General features: G+C 37.7%; 1 protein-coding gene across 5 annotated transcripts in view; it reads right to left on the bottom strand.

Annotated features, from left to right (window-relative positions):
- Nucleotides 1-3,349: 3,349 nt before the first annotated feature.
- The window catches only part of PDHX (pyruvate dehydrogenase complex component X), a 71,058-nt gene continuing 49,714 nt past the window's right edge, over nucleotides 3,350-24,693 (bottom strand). For 4 of the 5 annotated variants that reach the window (XM_042904700.1, XM_042904701.1, XM_042904703.1 and 1 more), the window contains 6 exons: nucleotides 24,237-24,384; nucleotides 16,681-16,739; nucleotides 13,156-13,314; nucleotides 8,695-8,759; nucleotides 5,357-5,563; nucleotides 3,350-4,138 (listed from right to left, as the gene is read on the bottom strand). In XM_042904700.1, the coding sequence (XP_042760634.1) occupies nucleotides 3,994-4,138; nucleotides 5,357-5,563; nucleotides 8,695-8,759; nucleotides 13,156-13,314; nucleotides 16,681-16,739; nucleotides 24,237-24,384 (783 nt within the window). In that variant the 3' untranslated portion in view covers nucleotides 3,350-3,993. Of the gene's footprint in view, nucleotides 4,139-4,994; nucleotides 5,564-8,694; nucleotides 8,760-13,155; nucleotides 13,315-16,680; nucleotides 16,740-24,236; nucleotides 24,385-24,693 lie in introns of those variants that run through there. The other variant, XM_042904702.1, reaches the window with a different exon arrangement.

The following is a 24,693-nucleotide window of genomic DNA, read 5'->3' as shown; positions in this document are numbered from 1 at the left end:
ACCTAGGAAATACGGGAAATTATTTGAGATGAAGTGACCATATTTTCGATAGGTTTTTCCCCACAAAGCAGGTCTAATGTAGACTGCTATGCTTTTCTACGATTTCTTATTATTTGGTGTTATTCCAAATAATGACATCATACTTTACTCCCCAGCCTTCCTGGTTGGGCTTATTGTGCCAGTTACTGATTTATTGTCTCTGAACTTCAAATTTACCCTTTAATGCCTGTTGTAAAATAATGAATGCAATTCTCTGAAGCATTTCTTAGGAAACGTACAGCAAGAACGATCTGCTAAGCTCTCTCGGAAGGCGCGTGACGGAATAAGCAGGTGTCTTCGTTCTTGCCATATGTCCGGAATGGCCCTCCTAACACTATGTCCCCATGGCCCTCTCAGGGTAGGTACCGTGTGCTCCAGGCCTCCCATCCACTGGGGCATCCTGAGCCCTTTCAAGTGCACCAGCCCAGTGGCCGAGGCTCACCTGTGCCCTGGAGAGCTGCTTCCTGTTTCCCGTGGTGAATGTGGACAGATCTGGCCTCAACGACCCAATGACCTCTGCCAGACGGTGAACCGCAACCAGTGGTCCCTGACTAATAAAGTCAATATACAAGATTAGACCTTGACTGATACTGGTTGTCCACACAGAAGTCTGGAGCCTCCAAAGGAAAAATTGGGAGTCACTACTTTTGCTTCTGAACTTGGACCAGATTCTCAGGTATTTGTTAAGTGTGAAATATGTCATATTTTTATCCGTAGAGAAACTAAGCCCCTAGTTTAAGTTGATATTTTTCCAAGCCTTCCATTCAGAGGGAGCAGTTATATTACTTAAAGTCAGCATTTCAAGTTAACAGGGGGTGTCCATAATGCAAACAAAAATCCCTCAGCATTCTCTGCACGCAATTACCCGAAAGACACAAAGAGAACTATTACAGAAAAAAATATGAACTGATTTAAGAGTGGCCATGTAGCAAACACATCAGTGTTACTACTGAGGAACAGGCCCCTCAGTTACTCCCAGGGGAAGGTGCGGCGTGTTAATACCCAACTATCTCAGCAACGGTACCACCTGCACCGTGGCGAGCTTGAAGTTGGGTGCCGCACGGATCCGGGTTCAAATCCCAGTTGCGATACCTGAACCATGCGCCACTGGCCAAATTACATAATCTCTTGAGTTTCATTACCCTCCTTTCCAATGATGATGTTAAAATAGGCTAGACCCGCTTTATAGAATTGAGATTAAACAAGACTAGCAACCGCCACCACCACGGTTAATTTTCCCTCCTGTTTCCTCATTTTTCATAGGTAAGCACATTGAGGCACAGAAAAATAAAAGTTTTTACCAAGAGCACAATATAGATAAAGCTAAACCCAGGCGAAAATACTCTTGATTTAATCCTTGGAGCACAAAGTACGTACTAAAGAGCAGTAGTTCTGTCGAGGACAGTAACTTATTGAGTCTCTCCTATAGTTAGTTCCCTGACAAATGCCATTCTTTACCAAACGGGCTGTTGATGAGCCACTGGAAAGAAGCAGGATAAGTGCAATTTATATGATTATCATTTTGACAACTTACGTGTAATACTTTATGCTTTATCAAGTGCTTGACTAATAGAATATTTCATTTGATCACAACAGCCTCATCTTTAAAAGATCTATTTTTAAGTGATGGGGTAATAAAGAATTTCACAACCGAAGGAATTTCAGAAAACGTAAATCGTTTTTGGTGTGAATAAAGGCAAATCATGACTAATTAATGATTTTGTGAATAATTTCTCAACTTTGAATAAAAGCCCGTTTCCTTTCATTGTATCTATCATGTGCAGTAGAGGTTAGGTGAGAGGTTTAAAAGTATCCGCTTTCCTAGGAAGAAAAGGCTGCTCGAACTTGTTGCAAAAAATACAGATGAGTGATAAAATGTGAAGGTAAGCTTTTCATAGATCAAAAAAATAAAAGACTGCTACTAACAGAGGCTAATCATTTTTCCAAACACATATTTATGCCTTATAATTTCATTCAATATTACAAGTCTAGACAAACCACACCTTTCCTCCAACCCAGCACCTGTCCCCATCTGCTGCAACCAATGGAAACACTAGGAAGTAAAATTTAAAAGTCCACAAAACTATTTAACATTATTTTATTGGAAGACTGCTGCTTTTTCCATTTACAGAAAGCTTAAATGTCTTCTGAAATATATCATTTGCTGTACATGACTTAATTTTTTGGATGCCGGTGATGTGGGCCGAGGAGGACTGTGTTTTGGACCGGGAAATTACATTACTGTTGCTGCATCATCTGACTGCACACGCCCACTCCGAATATTTGTAATACACCGCAACAAATTAACATGTACACTATTCTTCACCTCCCCCCCTTCTTTAACGTCCCCTGACCTAGTGCAGAGTCTAGTTAACTCACTCTTTCGTTAAGGCAAAAGCTTCCAGATGGTTCCTGCCGACTGCTGTCCTCTCCTCATTTTGACCTGCCTTGCATATCATGGCCAGCCTAACCTTACAGCAATTCTACGCCATTACTTCTGGTGACTGAAAAATCAACAGAAGTTTCTCATGAATAAGGCCGTATCTAAATTAACAGTTGTTACCTGCAACATATTTGGTTCTTTTACTTCTTCACATCACCTGAGACAAAGTCCGTCATGATGCAGTTGTGTGATGAGGCTACGTTTCCCTTGAACACGAAGATCTAAATGCCATTTTACTTTTTCTTCCACACTCTAAATATAATCCATTAACTCACAGCACCCCCTATCTTTCAATTAAAAGGTTAGAAAACTAGGCTTGCTTTTAACAGAATGTCTGAATGGCTGGCCTATACGATTTAGCATGAAATTAAATCCGAAACGCAAAGAAGAAGAAAAAAAAATCTAAAAATAAAAGTTCCATTTGACATTACACATAAGATAGCTGCACTAACACATATAAATCGCTTAGTATTGTTGCAGACAAAGGAGGTGGGCCAGCAATATATTGAGGCCACAAAATAGTGAACAAACTCTGTAAGGGTCACCTGGAAATTGCAAGGGGAGAAGCAGGGCCATTTGACTTATAAACAGTCATTGATATTTCTTTTCATGCCCAAGTGTTAAAAGAAATGTGTGCTGCCTTTTCCTTAGAAGTCTTCCCAACATTTTACTCATTTTCCCTGTTTAAATGAGGAAAAAGATGAGCAGATATCAAATTTAATTTTTATATCCTCTCAGTGTGATACCTCTCAGTACTACAAAAACGAGTATCTATTACACACATACAATAAAATAAGATATAAATAATACATATAAAAAGAAATAAACATATATACATATATATATATATATATATATATATATATATATATATACACATACACACACACACACACACACACATATATATATATGTATCTATAAAAACTGGAGGACGGAGCCTGCCCAAACAGCATAGAGCTCATTCTCTAGAATAACCCAAACCGCGTTACTCAGATCAGTGCTACGGACAATTTCCTTACATAATCAGTGTAAGAGAGAAAACGCTTCTAGTCGGAATGAATTTGTACCAAAAGCTGCGAGGTGAACCCATGAAAAATCAAAATGCCTCAAGCGTACACGGTATTTCTGCTGTGCAGTTCCCGACTTTCCAAGGCAGGCAGTGGTGGCTACGAGCGCCCAGCTCCCTGCCGGGGAAACAGGTGCATTACCATGTACGCATGTCCGTCTATGGAAAACAGAGCTCCACGCCAGTGCTTATGGCTGTCTCAAGTTCTATTCCTCAGATATAAAAATTAAGAGAAAACAAATAATTTCAGTTAAAACTGAGAGTAATAACTTGCAAGAGGTACTTTGAAAAGAGCATTTGGGGACAATTTTTAGTGTAACTGTTAATATGACAAAGGTTTTTAAGACTGCTTTGAAAAACACAGTTTGTAAAGAGTAATTGGATTAAGCATATTCTTAACAGCTGATATACTGGGGCTCCAATGGTTTTAGAAGCTCTTCGGTTAGAGCGTAGGCAGTGTGCTGTCAAACCACGTGGTCTGCTTTCTGGGGATTCCGGGTAGCAGACACCAACACAAGCCTTTCTGTGACTGGGTATTTAAATCAGCACCCAATTTCAGGCCAGTTGACGTGCCGATCGTGGTAAAGCTGTTAAAAGAGAGAAACAGGCTCTTCTAACTTTTACAATAATTAGTGAAAAGTTCATACTATTGATGGAATAAAAAGGAGAGTTCCTGCCTACTTCATAAAATTTCCCTTCTACTCTCTTTCAAAGTTTTACATTCCACATCCGTTGTTTTCCTAATGTTAGATCAAGTTTAAATTCTTCCTTTCCTCTTGCAGACTTCCTTATAAGCTGTCCCAGGCAAACTACTAACCAACTTCAAGGATTTGCTAAACTTCTGTGTCCTGACATTTAAAATACAATAGAAGCTTTTTTGTATTTTCTCACATTTTATTGCACAAAACAAACTTGATTCAAATGCACTAAAAAACCAACATTTTGTGTTTAAGTTAACACTAATTCAAAATGTTTGGTAGGAAATAGCATAATTTATTTTAATATATTCCAACTTAATATGAAGGTGAGCAGTTTATTTCAGAAAGTTTAGATATTTTAACTATAGTTTATTACTGAAACAAATGTTTTGGTCTCTCTCTTTTATTTTTGACTTTTTAATTCTTCCTCTTTATAAGTTCACAGTGTCATTGAAGTGAAAAATAAGACTGATAGAAACCACTCTAAAACCTATGGCTTTATATACATAAAAAATTCAATAATGTTGCCACAACCCCTAATACAATGTGATCCTTATTTACTTACTATTATCCAGAATACACTTCTGTACATATTAAATTGTTCAAGTATATCTAGAGCAGTGCTTATGAAAAGTGAGGTCCCACTGCTTAAATTAACGGGCTTCTCTTTGACGCTCACTTCTAATTTCGACATAATTAGTTCTAACAATTTTTCCCATTTTACAATTTATCATACATTCTCAAATAGTCTAAAACGCTCACATGAGCCAAACAATTTAATTTACATTTCACTTTAGAACAGCACCAGAGGTTAAAAATGAATCTGACGAACCAAATGTTCTCTTTCTTTTACTAGTTACGGGTTGTTATTTATTTCTGTAACATTAAACTCAAGCTGAAAATGAGGACAACTCGGAGGACAAACTCGTTCACCCTAAATAAATAAACAACTCATCCACTTCGCGCTTGTATACCTAATTGCTTTCTTACAGCGTAGGTTCTAGTACCAGCTACTCAACTAACTAAGCCAGAGACCAACTTCTCATGTTGGAGGGCTAGGCCAGTCGGATGGGGTTCTCCAGGTTTGCTTTAAAACTTTCAAGAAACCTGGTAGCCAGTTCGTCGTCCACCACCCGGCTGTCACTTGACATGGTGACCGTTATGAGCTGGTGCCGCTGCAGTTGGGCATTCCCCTCTTCGTCCCGCGTGAGCTTGAGCACAGGCCGGAATCTCCCGACGGCCAGAATGCAGGCCTGAGGAGGGTTGATCACTGCAGTAAACTCGTCGATGCCAAACATGCCCAAGTTGGAAATACTAGGGGAAAACAGAACACTCTGAACGTGGCGCGTCCTCAGTCAAAGAACACTTTCCCGGAAGCCTACGTTTTTCCTTCACTAAAAAACTGATACAGAACCTAATACCAAGTTATCCAAAGACCAAAGACAAAGACAAACATACCATTCGCAACAGTATCAAAAAACAAGTACCGATACACATATAAATAGTATGTCTAATATAACATTCATTCAGCATTGAACTGGAAGACCTCGGCAGTAGAATATGACAAGAAAAAGAAACGATAAGGTACGAGAAGGACTGGAAAAAAGAAAGAAAACGGTCACGGGACGCCTGGGTGGCTCAGTCAGTTAAGCGTCTGACTCTTGGTTTCAGCTCAGGTCATGAGCTCACGGTGTGCGGGATCGAGCCCCACATTGGGCTCTGTGCTGGCAGCATAGAGACTCCTTGAGATTCTCTCTCTCCCTCTCTCTCTGCCCCTCACTCACTCACACACTCTCTCTCTTTCAAAATAAACTTAAAAAAAAAACCAGAAAAAACAAGAAAATAGTCATTATTCATAGATGAATTGACTGTGTACACAGAAAATCTAAGACTCTACAGATAAAATAGTAGGATACGTAAGTGAATTTAGCTAAGTCACCAGATAAAAAGGCCAATGTAAAACTTCATTTTATATCTATATACAGGTTGCTGTAGTTAAAAATGGAATTTAAAAACAATACCATTTACAACAGTAGCAAAAAATAAATAAAAGAAATACATCTAATAAGACCTCTATGTAGAAGATTATAAAACAGAACTGAATGAAACCAAAGAACTGAATAAACAACGGTGTATACCATGTCCACTGCCTGGAAGATTCAATACTGTAAAGATGTTAATTCTTCTCACACTGATTAAAAGACTGAATGCAATCCCAATCAAAACCCCAGCAAGGTTTGCATCTATGTGTCTGTATATGAAAAGTGGTAAGTTGATTCTGAAATGTATTTGCAAATATAAAGAGCCAAGAAAGACAGTTTTAAGGGTGAACAAAATTAAAGACCTCCCTTACCAGGTATCAAAGGTTACACCTTGGTGATACCGAGCAAGAGGGATGAACACACAGGCCAACTGAAGAGACAACACAGAACAGACCAAACACACACATGGTCACTTTCTCAGTGCTATGGAGAAGGAGTCAGGTCTTCAATAGGTGATCTTGGGTCAATGTAATTAATATCCATGGGGGGGGGGGGGGTACAGAATCTTGACCTTTATCTTCGTACCATATACAAAATCCAATTTTAGATGGATTGTGATCTACATGTGAAAAGTTGTAAAACTTCTAGAAAATAACATAGAAAAATAACTTCATAATTCTGGGAGAGGCAAGAATTCTAAATAGAAAACAAATAGTACAAGCTGTAAAAACAAAAAAAAAACCCTAAAAAATAGAATTTCATTAAAATTCACAACTTGTGTTCATTAAAAATCCATGAAGAAAGTTCCAAAGGCAAGGGACGCAGTGGGAAAGGATACGTGAAATAATATGTATCCTATAAAGAACTGTGTATCTGGAGCTAAGAGCCTTCCACATACCATTTTTAAAAATGGACATATCAACAGGTACTTTATCTGGTAAGTTACCAGATACCCTAAAGGCTGAAAGATAATGCAAATAGTATTCAATAGCATTAATTTGCCTGACCCCAAAGAGTACCACTACATACCTTAAGAATTGTTACAATTTAAAACCTAATGTTACTAAGCGTTGGTGAGAATATGAAGCAACGAGAATTCTCATGCGCTGTTACCGGAAGTATAAATTTGTATGACTGTTTTGGAAAACTGGCAGTATCCATCAAAGCTTTTAATTCAGGAGTTCCACTTTCAGGTCTATACAACAAATATATTCACCGTAAGACACCAATGAGAATGTTCACGGCACCGTTATTGGTAACAGCACCAAACTGTAAACAACAACATATGCCCAAGAGTAAAAGCAGACACTGGTGTATTCAGACGATATGCTACAAAATACTATACACTGCAAAAATAAATAACTACTTCACATGGCAGCATGGTAATCTCACAGACATTAATGTTGAGTGAAAGAAGTCAGACACTAAGGGATATATATTATTTACATAAAGACCAAAGGTAGCAAAACAAATACGTGGTGATAATTTTCGGAAAGGTGGTTACCTTTGCCAGGGGGATAATTAGGAAGGGGTAAAGGGAAGCTTCTGGGATGCTGGTAACAGTCTATAACTTGCTTTGGTCGGTTACACTGAAACCTGTGTTCTTCCATTTTTTGAAACATTCACGCTACACTCAGTGTACTACATACATTGTATGAAGGTGACACTTAAAAACAGAGCTGATAATACCTAAAGGATCCAAATGTTAATATTTTCCCCTGAAGTATCTTAAAATAAAAGAGCACAAGTAGAAAACAAAAGTAGAAGTTTATAAATGTATTATATTTATAATATATTTCTTAATGTTTATTTATTTTTGAGAGACAGAGAGAGCATGAGCAGGGGAGGAGCAGAGAGAGAGGGAGACACAGAATCCGAAGCAGGCTCCAGGCTCTGAGCTGTCAGCACAGAGCCCGACGCGGGGCTTGAACCCACTTACCGTGTGATCATGACCTGGGCCAAAGTTGGACGCTTAACCAACTGAGCCACTCAGGTGCCCCTATAAATATACTTTTTTAAAGCTTCAGAACCTGCATGTCATTCTGAGAGCACACGAACAGGTTAACTAGCTAATACTAGCAGGCTCCTACCAGCCTCGATATTTCGCTTAGAGTAAAACAAAAGTGTTTCAGAACATAGATGAAAAGGACGGACTTCTAGATCTGGTCGTCTGGTTTTGCTTGTTTGTTTTTAATTTTTTTAATGTTTATTTATTTTTGAGAGAGAAAGAGACAGAGCGCGCGCGCAAGTGGGGGAGGGGCAGAGAGAGAGAGAGAGGCAGACACAGAATCCTAAGCAGGCTTCAGGCTCCGAGCTGTCAGCACAGAGCCCGACGCGGGGCTGGAACCCACAAACTATGAGATTGTGACCTGAGCTGAAGTCAAATGCCCAACCGACTGAGCCACCCAGGTACCCCATGGTCGTCTGTCTGACGCTACTGATAATTCAGAGTTTAAATTTTACCTAAAAGATCCGCCTTGGTATTCTTCAGGTAACAGTTTTCCATCTCTCGCTTTCTTTGATAGAGCCTGAGAAAGAAAAATACACGTTGAGCACGACAACCAGCACCATGTTATGCAGCTGATTTTGCCCCTTGTAATACTTGTCTGGGGTACACACTCATCGCTGATGTGCCCTCACTGACTCTATAAGACATATATATATACACACACACACATACATACATACACACACACACACACACACACACACGTCATTTTCTCTAACACAATTCAAAAATGAACAAGTTAGAGCACAGATCATCTACGAAGCTAAAAATGTGAACTGAAACTCTACAAAAATTACTTCCCTTTAAAAATTCTTCCAGTATTAGAATTACCCCATATACCATAACTATGCAGCATGTTTTCTATAGATACAATGAAATTATTCTGCCTATAAAGATTTTTTTGTGAGACAAAGTATTAGAAGAAACCACTCTTGTCGACCCAGTAGCTTTTAAATAAATTTTGTCTAATGACAACCATCACACAACCAACATATTAGTTTTCATCTTTCAATGTTTCCTTCTTTTTTATAAAACTGAAACATACACATCATATCTATCACTTCAGACAGCTGCAAAAAAAAAGCAGAATTGTATATTTCACTCTCAGTATTATAAGCATCTTCTGTGTTGTTAGTCTTTATAAATGATTTTTAAATGTCTGCTTAACATTCTAAAGACTACATCTGCCACAATTCAGTCATGCCCCCAGTGTTTTAATTTGGTCCACTGGTTTCAATTACTTCATAAAAATCTTCAGAGGTGCAATTACAAAGCTCTAGGACATACACATTTTTTGGGTTCTTGATCTACAGCTGAAGCAATTCCTGAATGAGCTAGTCCAATTTACACCTGCCACGAGGACTGTAAGAATATATTAACTTCATACCACTCTCAGCAAAATTGATTTCTAAAAACTGACAGAGGAAAAGACAGATGACACTCTGAGAATGACGTTAAGAAAAGTAGTTCAGGGGCGCCCGGATGGCTAAATCTGGCTGAGCATCCAACTCTCGATTTTGGCTCAGGTCACGATCTCAAGGTGTGTGGGTTCGAGCCCTGTGTCGGGCTCTGTGTTGACAGACAAACCTGTTTGGGATTCTCTCTCTCCCCCTCTCTCTGCCCCTCCCTTTCTTTTTCTTTCTCTCAAAATAAACATTAAAAAAAAGGAAGTAGTTAAATATTCCTTGACTTGCGCTTGCAATTGACTACCCTCGTGTTAATTTTTTGTTTTAATGCTTTAAAGACAAAGAAATGGAGGTGGAGTCATTACGTATGAAAAATTAATAAGGAACTAATTCAGGAGGGGAAGAAAGAGAAAAATGAAGCCACTGTCACCTGGGGAGGTAAAATAAATCTGAGGCTTACTAAATTTTCTGTACTATAGAGCTAACATAGTCACCATTTTTGAAAAATAAAACATTCTTTAAAAGTCTAAAAATGATCTCAACATATCACTGTGACTTACTGACAACCGAGATGACTACATATTTATCAATACTAGTTGGATACAGTTATTTACAAAACTACTTGGATCCAAAATGAATACTGAAAAGATGAACTTAGACTTGTATGGTCCTTGGACTATCAGAAATATCAGAAATAGGACAATCTCCAAATGTGTTTTTTCTGCCTTAAGCGATGTAGCTGTTCACATGATTTAAACAGACATGTATCATGAACTTTGAAAGGTATCGATTGATTGATTGATTGAAAGGCAGTTCTTTAAAGGCAGATGATCACAACAATCCTGATGAATTACTAGGCCAAAACAAATAAAACACATGTTCATTTTAAAAACTGGACTGCAAGCCCACATAATACACTTAAAAAAAACATCTCTCTATAGACTGTAAACATATCAGCAGGATACTCCTATCAATGAACACTAAAAGCCTGGCATAAGAATAATTCTGAGGAGCATCACTGGTTTTACAAATTCCTAATTCTCACTGGGATTTCCTGGCAATGTAAACTTAAAATCAAAACACATGTTACCTGAAGCCTCGTGCCGAAAGGATGTAATACAAGATGACTTAGGAAATATTTCTAAAATATGTCACATTCCTTACTAACTCATTTAAAAAACATACCGGGTACATCGAGGAAAACTTTGCCTCTGTCTTTTAAAATGTTATAACTAATGAAGCATGGGATCTAAGGCTTGTTACTATATTACTTTATTTAGGGAATAAAAACTTGAACTTAGCTAAGGCATGCCTTTAGCACCACACAATGACATCCTTAAGGTTCGTGAGGGTCAAGAAGTAAAAACTTAGTGCAGGTATTAACCTGGTCCACAGATGGAGCTCCAGAGACCCGCAAACTCCTTGAAAAGTTCATTTCAATACAAGCTTATCGAAAATTAAACAAATAAATTCACGGAGCACCTACTATCTCCATGCACTCTTTCTTCTAGAATTGGATATATGGCAAGAGCAAGACCGTCAACATCACACAGGAAGGAACAGAGAAGGATCAACAAATAAAGAAATGAGGTGATCTCAGAGAATGATCAACTGCAGGAACACAATAACACAGGATAATGTCAGGAAGCTACTTCAGCAATGGAAGCCACAGGAGCCCTAAGAAAATGGCTCGTGAATTGAGAAAAGCCCCGATTTAAATAAAACCTCACCTCTACTGCTTTCTAGATGCATCACCGTGGGCAGATTTCTTAACGGCACTAAAACTCCATTTCCTCCATTTCAAAATGGGGGAATTAAAGTTTCAACTAAGATACGGGGCTGATTAAATACAGTGCTTAGCCTGGTGTCTCACACATGCTAAGAAGAGAGAGTGGAGTGTTGGTCACAGGCGGCAGGGTGGGAGAGGGTGGGAGAGGGTGGGAGAGGGTGGGAGGGAGTGGGAGGGAGTGGGAGGGGGTGGGAGGGGGTGGGAGAGGGTGGGAGAGAGAAGCAGGGAGAATAAGAAGCATAGAGGAGCAGCCAGCGCACACTGAAACTTAAGGGTTGCCAGGAATTACAGGAAAACCTCAAGGACTGTCACAGAGGCCCTAGAACATTCCAAAGGGTCAAGGCTGCCCTTCCCATTGCGGAGAGGCTGCTCACACTGCTTCCTTACACCTCAACTTAGCTTCTTTCAGGATATAAGAAAATGGGAACGCTAACACTGCTAATTTAAGAACATGTATTATCATAGTAAAATTAGTAAATTGGTCAAAAGCAAAGAGACTTTCCTATAATGCTTAATTTTAAAAATTTAATATATAAGAAATACATAAATATTAAAAATAAGAGATATAAAAATACGTAAGAAAATTCTAACTTTATAGTGAAATTTAACCTCATTTGAATTTCACAAGAACACTAATAATACATGTATTCTCATTGTTGTTGAAAACTTTTGATGACTAAAAGGCACACAACTATCTTAGTAAACCAACGTATCTTACTTTGACTTCTGAATTGGTCGAACTAAGTCACCACTCAATTAAGAAAAACAGTTGCATTTTTATCTATAAAAACACATTCTGCTAATCTTTTCAAAGAGGAGCAAAGAAAGAGCTAACAATGTCCATTCCACTAAGGCCAGCATTAACTGTATCTAACTCGAAGATTCTAAGAGTATGCTTTTAAAAGCAGATTAACTTGTGTTCGTGTATTTTGGGCAAGTACATCTACGACGTGTATACTGTCAGCTCCCCAAAGAAATCTTATCTTCTACTTTTAAAAGTATACTTGCTCATCCACTATGTATATACAACTGGTCTTGGTAAATAAAAAAAAGAGAAGAATCATTTATCTAAATGAGTCTGAAATGTTCAATTCTAACGCTGTAAGAGAGGTGACACTTCCGTCAAAAAATACCTCTGGAAATTATACAGGCTGTCAGAGCCGATCTATTGCCCGTGTTCCCATGCTGTTCAATGGGATATTCTGGGGGAAATCACACTCCTCCATATTGGAGCTAGAAAAACTGCTTTTAAAGAAACTCAGGAAAAATCCAGTACTTTTGCTTCTGGAAAATGAAGGGCTTTTAGTGGTCTCAATTGTAGAGAGGAAATGAATAAAATTAGTTTTGAAGAATAAAACACTGTGAACAGTGAGATCTACTCACCACCTTCACAGAAATACAGTTTCAGCTTTAACTTTAAAACTATCTAAAATATCATCTTTAGAGTGGAATTCTAGACTTTGGGAAATAAAGCATTCACCTGTAACTTGAATACAGTAGACCCTAATCTATCTGTATGTTATTTCTGAATTTTTGAATATTAAATTTTCTTAAAATGGTTCCTACCTAGATAAAACCTTAAAAACTTTCATACACAATTGACAATCACTTGAAAATACTAATACATAAATATCTCTATCACAGTGTGACTAGATCATGTCAAGACTTTACCAGAGAGTAAATACTAACATTTTGAAAGCACAGGATTTCCTAAGACATACCTTTACAGAGTCAGCAATTTCCCGTATACCCTTAGCGGCAGCATCTTTTATGATTGGCGTAATTAAACCTTTATCTGTTGCCACAGCCACTGAAATGTCAATAAAGGGCAGTTGCTTTGGGCCCTCTCCATCCCAGCTTACATTAACATCTGGCATTTGCTATGAAACAGAAATAGAAAAAACATGTCACTAAAGAAGCAGCTTTAGAGCAAGGCGGTTACAGAAAAATAACTAAAATTATTCTGCATTTTTGAAAGTGAATATAGGTGGACAGAGCAAACAAATGAAGATCTGGTTTGAAACAATGATTTGGATCTCAGTGTTAAATGTCATCTTTGTTTGGGAAGAATAAACATACCATCTTTTTTGAAGCAAGCTTCAGGAAACACTGATGGACCTGTTTTGATCGCTGTATACTAAATCATGGCTAAAAAAAGGTCTCCCTTTGTTAAATCTGATTACTAAAAAGCATTTAACATTTGCCATACTTCCTGCCTCATACAGTGATCAACATGGCCTTAAGGAGAAGAGAAGAAGGGAGGGGAGCGGGTAGCAACATTCAGCCACATAATTCCTGAGGCATGTAGACGGCGCAATTATCTAGCGCAGCCCTGGCGGATATCATCCGGCCCCTAATAAGTGACTTCTGTATTTAAGAGAGATTTCCCAGGCTTCACCAACATATGACAGATACTGTGTATGAGCATGCATGTGTTTAATATACATACAACTACACAGAAGACGAAAAGAGCAGAGGAAATGGCTAAACGCCTGGAGCCCGTGTATACTGACACTGTTGCCAAGTATCGGAGAAAGTGATGGTGAAAAACAGCAAACACAGACGAATTTCTCTTCCCACTCTTCACTTGGGTAACAGCCTACCTAAGTGTACTTCTGAGCCCTCCCCGAAGAGGCCTTTCCCACTGTGCTCCTCCCCGGCCTGTTATGTTCACTCCTGCTGCTTGTTCATTCGAAGTCATCAAAGCTCATTTGTCAAAAGCAGACACGGCGAAGTCGCAAACCCCCCGAAGATTTTAAATTCTTACAGAGGACGCTAAAGTAAAAGAGGGGGAAGAAAAGCCCCTCCCAAGTAAGGAATATCTGGCAAAAGAAGTGTAATTACGCAGCCATGCAACAAAAGCCCAGGGGACATGGTCTCAGTTGTAGGCAAAGGAAAATTCATACCCTTAAACTTTCTTACTCGTATTTATAATCATTATTTCACATTTTCTAATAAAATATTTTCAACCGAAGTCTAATCTAATTCTACTCTGCAGCTAAGGAAATGACGGAAGGAATACATAAACAATATAAAAGACTGAGCACACAAATATACATTAATAACAGTGAGACAGGGTCTAGAATAATGCCAGCCTTGAGGACATTACGATATTAGAAGAAACAGATTTAAATAACATTAGGCTAGTTAAGTTTGGGAATCCAGATGAAATGAGTGATTTTCTGGGAATATAGAAGTTTCCAAAAGTGATTCAAGAAAAAGCTGAAAATTAAACAGCTCAATAATTATGGGGGAAAATGAGAAAGTCATCAAGTCTACCTCCTCAAAACAGAACTAGGCTGAGATATTTTTATTGGTGAATTCTATAAACTTCAAGAAATAAAAATCTTTATAATAAAGAAAAAAGTACAGAGAAAGGAAAGAGAAAAAGGATCCAAATTCATTTTAAGAAACCACCGATTTAAAAAAAACCTGATAAAACTAGCACAAAATTTAAATTACAATCATGATTCCTAATACAAAATTATGAAATGAAATGTAATGACCACTGGAGATTCACTTAAGGAGGGCAAGAATGATTCATAATTAGAAAATCACTAATACAATTCAAAATATTATTTGGTCAAAACACAAAAGCATATGAACCCTTAGATACGAATGGCTAAGAAAAGGCATGACTTTAAAATTCTCCATTACTGTATTGTCCAAGAAATAAAAACAAATTCCTTATAAGCATACTTTAAAGATAGCACTTAATACGCAGTGATCCAGAAAAATAGCCTGGTTATAGAAAGAAAGGCAGGACGGAAAATGGTGCAGAGCAGGAAGGCAGGAAGCCTGGGTTTCCAATCTACATGTCCAGCCAGACACCCCACCGCTCACCTGCCTTCCTGGCCCCTCCAATGGGACACCATTTGGCTTCTCGAACTGAGTTACGTCCAAATCCAACTCTAGAACTCCTACCTCGAACCTGCTCCTCTCTCACATTCCCAATCTCTGCACGTGGAAAGCTCCATTCCTCCCAATGCTTGGGCCAAAGGCCTTGTCCTTTCTCTCACACCCCACATCCAATCCATCAGTAAATTTTGTTGGCTCTACTTTGAAACGTATCCAAAATCTCACCTTCACCCTAGCCACCCTCCAAGCTGCCCCCTGAGTCCACACCACTGTCAGGGTCCACAGCCTCCCAGGAGAGCACTGCTGCCCCCTGGCCTCTCTACGGGCTGCATTCCTCAAACCACCAGAACAGTCACTCCTTTTTCTTTGTAAAGGTGAAGTAGACCGTCAGTCCTCTCTCAATCCCCTCCAAAGGCTTCCTTCCCCTTCATAATAAAATCCCTAGTCCTTTCCATGGCCACCAAGGCTTCACCTACTTCAGGGCCCTCTCCACATTCCCTCTTTTAATATCATCTGTCCAATCTCATCTCCTACCTTCTCTCTCTGAGGCACACTTTGTCCCTGGGGCCATGTCTGAAAGGCAGCACTCGCCCCTCCCAGCCGTTGTGTCCGTAGTTCCCTCTGCCTGGAGCACTCTTCTACCAGGTGTGTCTGTGGCTCACGCCCTCTTTTTTGGGCCTTGGCTCAGTTATCACCTTGCCAGAGAGGCCTTCCTTGCCTAACTGTGCACAATGACACCCCTACTCCGCTTTCTCTTGCTCCTCAATACTTTCACTATCTGACAAATACCGGTCTCTTCCATCCAGAGTGTAAGCCCCAGGAGAGCAGAAAACATGTAGGCGTTCGTTCACTATTGTACCTCTAATGCCTACAAAGTACTCAGCACAACACCGGGGACCAATTAGTATTTGCTGAATGGTCTCTGTTCCGCTATAATTAGTCGTAAGCCCCACTGATTCTCAGTTTCATTTGTATTACTGAGGGGGTAAGACTACATGATATATTTTTAGCAATAACGTTATAAAATTTTGGGGACTTAAAAATCAGAGTTCCACTTATCATATAAAAATCCCAAGACATGAGACTATTTAAAATTTTTTTTTAATGTTTATTAATTTTTGAGAGACAGAAAGAGCACGACTGAGGAGAGGCAGAGAGAGAGAGACAGAGACAGAGACAGAGACAGAGACAGAGACAGAGAGAAACACTTCTAATCTGAAGCAGGCTCCAGGCTCCGAGCTGTCAGCACAGAGCCCGACACGGGGCTCAAACTCAGAAGCCATGAGATCATGACCTGAGCCAAAGTCGGACGCACAACCGACTGAGCCACCCAGCCGCCCCAACATGAGACTAAAAGAAGCCAAAATTATTTGGGGTCTGCTACTTACTTTAAGGGTAACAGCTGCTGCCTTGATGATAAAATCGTTTACTGATACTTTAATGTCATCTGAAAGAAAAAGAAGCATATCAAAATTAGGGTTCATAATGAAACTTTAACATTGACCATTATGATTGCAAACTTATTCATTAACAAACCATAATGAAAAATATTGTTAAGTTTTTGTTTATTCGCTTAGCAAAATTTCCCTGATTAGAAAAACTTATATGAGGCCCTGGATAAATAATATTAGCCATACATGTAGACAATTACTTCTGGAACTCGATTATAATTCTTTTAAAGCTTAGATATCATATACAAGAACTTGAAGGATACATTATAACCATAATTAGAAAGAACCAACTCCTATGTCTCTAAAAACACAAATGGTCTCCCTGTATAGATTCAGATGATTCATTTTTTTCTCTTATCCTTTTCAAATGTCTTCATTCTGCATGAGCTTTATAATATATTGATTATACTAGAACAGTGGTAACACACTTTAAATATATCTATATCTATCTATCTATCCATCCATCCATCCATCCATCCATCCATCCATCCATCCATCTAGAAAGAAATTTCTTACTAATGGAGTGGACACCAGAAAAATTTAAGACCAATGAGCTGCTTTTTAACTTAACAAAACAGGATATAGCAAAGGCCAAAGATGAAGCAATGTTGGCACAGGTCCTGGTGCAACGAACAAAATGAAGTTTTCTGTCTAGTTTTATGGTGATTCCATTAAATCAATTTCCTTCCAGTATACATAATGATTTCAAGGTAAAGCTGAGGTCCCCTCCCTTCCCACAGAGCTGATCATAACTTAAGCATTTGATTTATACTTTTGCTTTTCCAGGAGGGTAGGAAAGTATTGAAAAATGTAAACTACACTTGATTCTCTATTGCAATGGCTTCTAGACAAAGCGTTTAAGATAAAGATCTCGTCAATGGTATGTGGCAAGATAAACAAATCCCGTTACTATAGTATCATGGAATTGTATATGAACAATAGCTCATTCCCAAGGCATGCTGGAGATTTCAGAAAGACACTAGATGAATTACCATAAACCCAAATACTGCCAAACTGTCATGGTAAGAGTCACCTGCTCATCCAAATCATTGCTCTTTTAATTCAGATTTCCAGAGACATATTTTTGTTTGCTTGTTTTAAACCTCTTTATGAGTAGAAATGTGAGTGGATTTCCAGTGCTTAGAGAATTTTAATGATAGCCACATATAAAAGACTTGGTCTACATAAATTCCAATATGTGGACAGATATTAGGAACTCATTATGCTTACTCTTCATGGCTCCCTCAACCTCCTTCTCACTTTATCTACTATCCATAGGTATCCACAGTGAAGACTTCCCGAACTATCCACCGGCTGATGATTCCCAATCTACTGCCTGAGTCCACAGTGCTCACCTAAATTCTCTGCCCTCATCGTACTCCAACATTTAGTACTCTTGAGTTGATCACTTTCTTCACCTCAAAACACTGTCTCTTACTGGCTCCTGTGTCACTATACTCTCCATTGTTTTCTTCCACTCTTTACCACTTACTCATTTTCTATCCCTTCCTTTCAAAGGTGGAATCTTCCCAGGCAAGAACTTCCTGTTCCATGACTTTCATACCATTCATATGCTGATGATTCCTTCAAATGCTACCTCTAATCCCCATGCATCAGGAGCTTCAGGCTTATTATATGTCCAATTTCTCACATGACATTTCTCTTAGGCACTGAAAACCAAAAAAGTGCAAAGGAGATTTTTTCAAGTTATTTTATTTTTAACTCTTTATTATGGAAATTTTCAAATATATAGAAAGGAGACTGTTGGTGACATTGACTGAGAAGAATAAGAAATAGTTTGTGAGGGAATATCAAACATTTTCATTTGCCTATCATTACAAAACAGTGCAGACAGGCTTATAGAATACTATATTATAACTATACAAGAAAGAGGACTGGAGATAAATAATGTGGGCTCTAAGAGCCCCTCCTCCCCGAAAATTCCTAATTGCAAAGACATACCAAACCTGGGACCATGAAAAGATACTAGACTAATCCATCCCTCCACTGAAATAGTACTGTTTCCTGCCTCATGAAAGGAAGAAACAAGGAAAATTATTCCCCTTATGATCTCTATATCATGACTAAGCAAGTACACTTAATATCTATAAAGAGAGATTCCAGGGTTAACTTTTTGAATACAGAGAATTTTCTTTGAAGTAGCTTTCCATTTATTTCCTTGAACTTTTAAAAGCTGTCAGGCTGTCTTTGTATGAATTCTTCAAAGTGTGTATCTAAATTGAAATATCAGTTCTGTTGTCACTTAACATGTAGAAACCCAGAAGAGAATGTTTTTCCCACCCTAATAGAGCAGAAGAAAAGCAGAAGTTACAAAATCACAACTTTTCTTGAGTCCATTAGGGAGCCAAGGTTACAAGGCAAACAAGTGAACTGAACGTCAAGGGTGATGGCTCCCCTCTGAGGAAGGACGAGCACACAAAATGATTAACCGCTGTTGGAATATGGGAAAGTACAGGACAAAGTATGGGACAATGCGCATGAACAAAGGGGGTATCAGCAGACAGATGGAAACTATAAAACAGCATTCGAACGGACATCTCAGGGAAAAAAAACATGCTATCAAAGATAAAGATTTTTTTTGTTAAGATTCACAGACTAGACATAGCCAAGAAAAGAGTCAGTGACATTGAAGCTAGATCAACAAAAATTATCCAAATGGAAACACAAAGAGGAAAAAAAAAAGATTAAAAAAAAAAAAAAGAGAATAGGGGATCTAAGAGCTTCAGACAATTCAAACAATTGAGTATTTATAATCAGAGTTCCAAAGAGAAAACACATGAAGCAGAACATAAGTGAAATATAATGGCTAGGAGTTTTCTGAAATTAATGAAAGACAACAAACCACAAATCCAAGAAGCTGAGAGGAAACCCCAGCAGGATAAATACAGTATAAAAAAAACGCTAAAGCATATAATAATCAAACTGCTAATGGAGAAAATCTTGAAGACAACAGTGCCGGAGGGGAGACATCATTATAGAGGGGAACAGAGATATTAAGAACGGCAGCAGATATTTGGAAAGTCAGAAGATAATGGAATGGGATCTTTCTTTCAAGTAGTGAAACCAAAAATCTTTTTACTCAAAACTCTATACCCAGCAGAAATACCAAGAACGAAGGAGACACACCCATCAGGATGGTTGCCAACAAGTGTTGGCAAGGATGTGGAGAAACTGGAACCCTTGGGCACACCTGATAGGAATGCAAAATGGTACAGTCACAATGGAACACAGCATGGCAGCTCCTCAAAATATTACAAATAGAATTACCATATGTTCCAGCAATACTTCTGGGATAGACCCAAGAGATGTGAAAGCAAGGACACAGAGAGCGATGTATACCCCCTTGTTCATAGCAGCATTATTGACAAGTCAAAAGGTGGAAGCAACCCAAGTGTCCACTGACATATAAATAAACAAAACATGGTAAATACATACAATAGAATATTATTCAGTCTTAAAAAGGATGGAAATTCTGACACATACTACAACATGGATGAACCGTCAGGCAATACACTAAGTGAAATAAGCCAGTCACAAAAAGACAAGCCCTATATGATTCCACTCATACGAGGTACTTAACAATCCATAGAGACAGAAAGCAGAACGCTGGCTGCTAGACAAAGGCTGGGAGGAGAGGAAAATAGGAAGCTATCATTTTAGTGGGTATAGAATTTCAGTTCTGCACCATGAAGACTTTTGTGGATCAATTGCTGTGGTTGCACAGCAACGTGAAAGGATTATTATCCCTAAGCTGTGCACTTACACATGTTTAAGATGGTAAATTTTATGTTACACATATTTTGCCATAATTAATAATTAAACAAAGGGAAATACATGAAGGAGAAATAGACTTTTTCAGATAAAAGCTGAGAATATATTGCCAGCCAACCTATATTATAAGACACATTAAAGGAAATTCTTTAGCCGGAAGTAAATACCAGACAAGCATTTTGTATCTACATAGAGAAATGAAGGCCAAAAAATGGTAAAAAGAAAATGGGCAAATGCAAAAAGACTTTTTTCCCCGCATTTTTAAAACTAAAGTTTATGTTTTAAACATAATTGATTTGCTAAAGCAAAAACATATCAGACATATATGCTGGTGCTTATACCACATGTGGTAATAAAACATGACAACAAAGGCACAAAGGATAGAAGGGAGAAAATCGAGTATGTTGTTGTAAAGTTCTTACGTTACACATGAAGGGGTGTGATACAAATTTGAAGGTAGGCTGTGATGAGTTAAAGAATTATATTGTAAACCTTAAGGAAACCACCACGTAGAAAGAGAAAGGTAAAACAGAAATAAAATGGAATTAAAAAATTAAAGGGCAACCAATCCAAAAAAAAAAAAAAAAAAAAGGTAAGAAAAAACAAAGGACAAAATTACTAAATGTGAATGGTCCAAACACCTTAATTAAAAGACAGAGTATGGATTAGATTAAAAAATAAGAAAATTATTTGCTGTCTGCAAGAAGTCAGTTTAAATATAAAGACAGGGACACCTCAGTGGCTCAGTCGGTTAAGCGTCTGACTTCGGCTCAGGTCCCGATCTCGCGGTTTGTGAGTTCGAGCCCCATGTCAGCCCCATGTGCTGACAGCTCAGAGCCTGGAGCCTGCTTCGGATTCTGTGTCTCCCTCTCTCTGTCCCTCTCCCACTATTGCTCTGTCTGTCTCTCTCCCTCAAAAAAAAAATAAATTTTTTTAAAAATTAAAAAATACAAAGACAGATATATTAGAAGTAAAAAGATATAAAAACATCAATCAAAGAAATTTGGACTGACTGTATCAATATCAGATAAGGAAGGCTTCAGAGTAAGAAATATTACGCCAGGAATGAACAGGGACATTCCATGATGCATCTATTCATCAGGAACACATAAAATCCTAAATGTGTTCTGTGCCTAATAACACATCTTCAAGATGATATAATACCAACAGTACTCAAAGGGAAAACAGACAAATCCTAATCGTAACCAGGGATTCTCAACACTCTTCTTTCAAGAATGGACAGAACACGTAGGAAATCAGAAAGGATATGAAGACATGAACACTACTCCCAGCCAACTTCACCTGACATTTATAGAACACTCCTCAGAGGTAGAACACACATTCTTTTCAAATACACATGAAACATTCATCAAGATAGACCATATTACGACTCTAAAATCTCAACAAAAGTTAAGATTTACATCATACAAAGCATGTTCTCTAAGCACAATGGAGTTAAGCAAGAAATCATAAAAGAAAGGCTGAAAAGCCCTAAATATTTGGAAATTATATTTACACTTGCAAATGATTCATGGATCAAAAGACACATCACAAGGAAAATTAGAAAACATCTTGAATAGAAAGAAAAATAAAACACATCAAATTTTGTGGAATTCATCTAAAGCACTGCTGAAAGGGACCTTAAAAGCATTATATGCTTATGTTAGCATCAAGGTTTATTATATGATATTGATCTCAGCTTTCACCTTAGAAAACTAGGAAACTAAGGAGCAAATTAAACCCAAAGCAAACAGAAAAAAAAAGGAATAAAGGTGGGAGCAGAAACCAATGAAAAGAAAATTAGAAAAACAATGAAGAAATTGTATGAAATTAGGTGACTGTTTGAAGAGATCAATAAAATTTATAAATCCCCAGCCAGATTGATCAAGAAAGTCAAAAGACACAAATTACTAACACTGAAAATGGAGACATCACTTCAGATTATATAATGTTAGAAGTACTATATAGTAAGGTAATATTATAAACAACTTTATGCCAACGACCCCTTTATCCATAGTTCTGCTTTTCACAGTTTCAGTTACCCACAGTCAACAGCAGCCCAGAGGCAGATGATCCTCCTTCTGACATACTGTCAGAGGGTCATCAATACCCTAACACTATGTCCCAATGCCTACATCATTCACCGTGCGTCATCTCACCACGTAGGCATGTTATCACCTCACATCATAACGAGAGGGGCGAGTACAGCACAGTAAGATACTTAGAGACAGAGAGACCACATTCGCTTAACTTTTATTACAGTATTCTACTACAGTGTTCTATTTTATTATGATTGTTGTTAATCTCTATGTCTAATTTTTAAGTTAAGCTTTATCATAGGTATGTATGCACAGGAGAAAACATAGTATATACAGGGTTTGGTGCCATCAATGGTTGCAGGCATCCACTGGGGGTCCTGGAATGTATTCCCTGTGGATGAGGAGGGACTACTGAAAATTTTATCACTTAGATGACATAAACAAATTCCTTGAAAGACACAAACTACTCAAGCTCATTCCAGAAGAAATCGATACATCTATTTTTAAAAACTGAATCTGTAGTTAAGTCTTCCCACAAAGAAAATCAAAGGCCTAGACAGACAGTCTCATTGGTGAATTCTACCAAATAATTAAAAAGGAAATAAAATCAATTCTACCCAAACCTTTCAGAAAATAAAGGAGAAGGAAACATTTCCTAATTTATTCTGTGAGATCTGGTAACAAACCCAAGAAAAAAACAAAACAAACATCTTTAAGAAAACCACAGGGTAGTATTATTCATGTGCACAGGTATAACAATTCTTAGCAAAATTTTAGAAAATGGGATCAAGAAATATATAAGAAAATTAGTGATTGATGAGTTTTATACAAGGAATACAAGTTTATTCAACATCTGGAAATCAACCAAAATAATTCATCAAAATAACAGAATGAAAAAGGAAAGATTATCTCAAAAGATGTACAAAAGCATTTGACAAAATTCAACATCCGTTTATGCCTAAAACTCTCAGCAAATTAGGAATATGAATTTCCTCAACTTAAGGAATCTACAAAAAACCTACAACTAACATTAAAGACTGAATGTTTTCTCCTAAGACCAAGAACGAGGCAAAAATGTCTGCTTTTGCCATTTATATTCATCATTGTACCAGAGGTCTTAGCCAGTTCAAAAAAGCAAGAAAATGAAATCAAAGCCATACAGATTGGAAAGAAAGAAAGAAAGAAAGAAAGAAAGAAAGAAAGAAAGAAAGAAAGAAAAGAAAAGAAAACATCAGTTCATGCTAAAAATTCCGAAGTCTCCCAGCAACCTTAGTTTTAACTAATTTGCTGGGAGGTACATTACAAATTTCATAACCTGAAAGTTCATTTTGAAAAAGATATAAAAAATTAAAACTTGTATAAAGAAGAGTGATATCTAAGATATATGTAAAATCTAAAACATTTTTCAATCATTTTGGATTTTTTACTTTCTAAAATGTTAAGGATTGCTTTGTTCAGATATCATACCAAAAACATGATTTACTCAATACAATGGAATCGGTTTGTTTCTTATAAGAAAAGTGAACCAATTCTTTTCTTTAGTACTAAAATACACCCAGATGATGAAACCAAAATAAAAAGCTGCACAATGTGCCTTTGTAAGTAAAGGATTTCACAACAGTTAGCACATGTACTGTATTAAGTAAATTTAACTTTACTAACCTCTGACCAGACTTTGTCTAGCTTTTAAAACAGCTCCAAGGTCACAGTCAGTAGTAGCATATGCATGTGGTACAGTACTTTTAGATTCAGTTAACCTCTTGGCAATAACTCTTCGAATATTGCTAGCAGGGATTTCAGTGAATGTGCCCTGCAAAGAAATTGCAATCTGTCCATTAAACCATAAATGGAAGTGGAAAAAGCAAATTCTAATACTATAATCTAGTCTCAGTCACTTAACTCTTGGTAATTAAAGATTAACAGAGGAAAAATACTATTAAAAATTCTTAGTATAAGGAGGAATATAAGAAATCCAGAGAGCTTTAATTTTATAGTATACAACTGTAGAAAAAATTGGTAAAATCCATGTCTTAGTTATAAATGAGAATCTTATGTTACTTTGTATAAGATGATCAAAAAGAAATCTACCAGGTCATGAATAATTCTCCCATGGGTGTGT

Source organism: Panthera leo, chromosome D1 (genome assembly GCF_018350215.1).
Source record: "Panthera leo isolate Ple1 chromosome D1, P.leo_Ple1_pat1.1, whole genome shotgun sequence".
Taxonomy (NCBI): Eukaryota; Metazoa; Chordata; class Mammalia; order Carnivora; family Felidae; genus Panthera; species Panthera leo.
The sequence above is the reverse complement of the archived record's forward strand: the minus strand, read 5'-3'. Positions and strand labels throughout refer to the sequence as shown.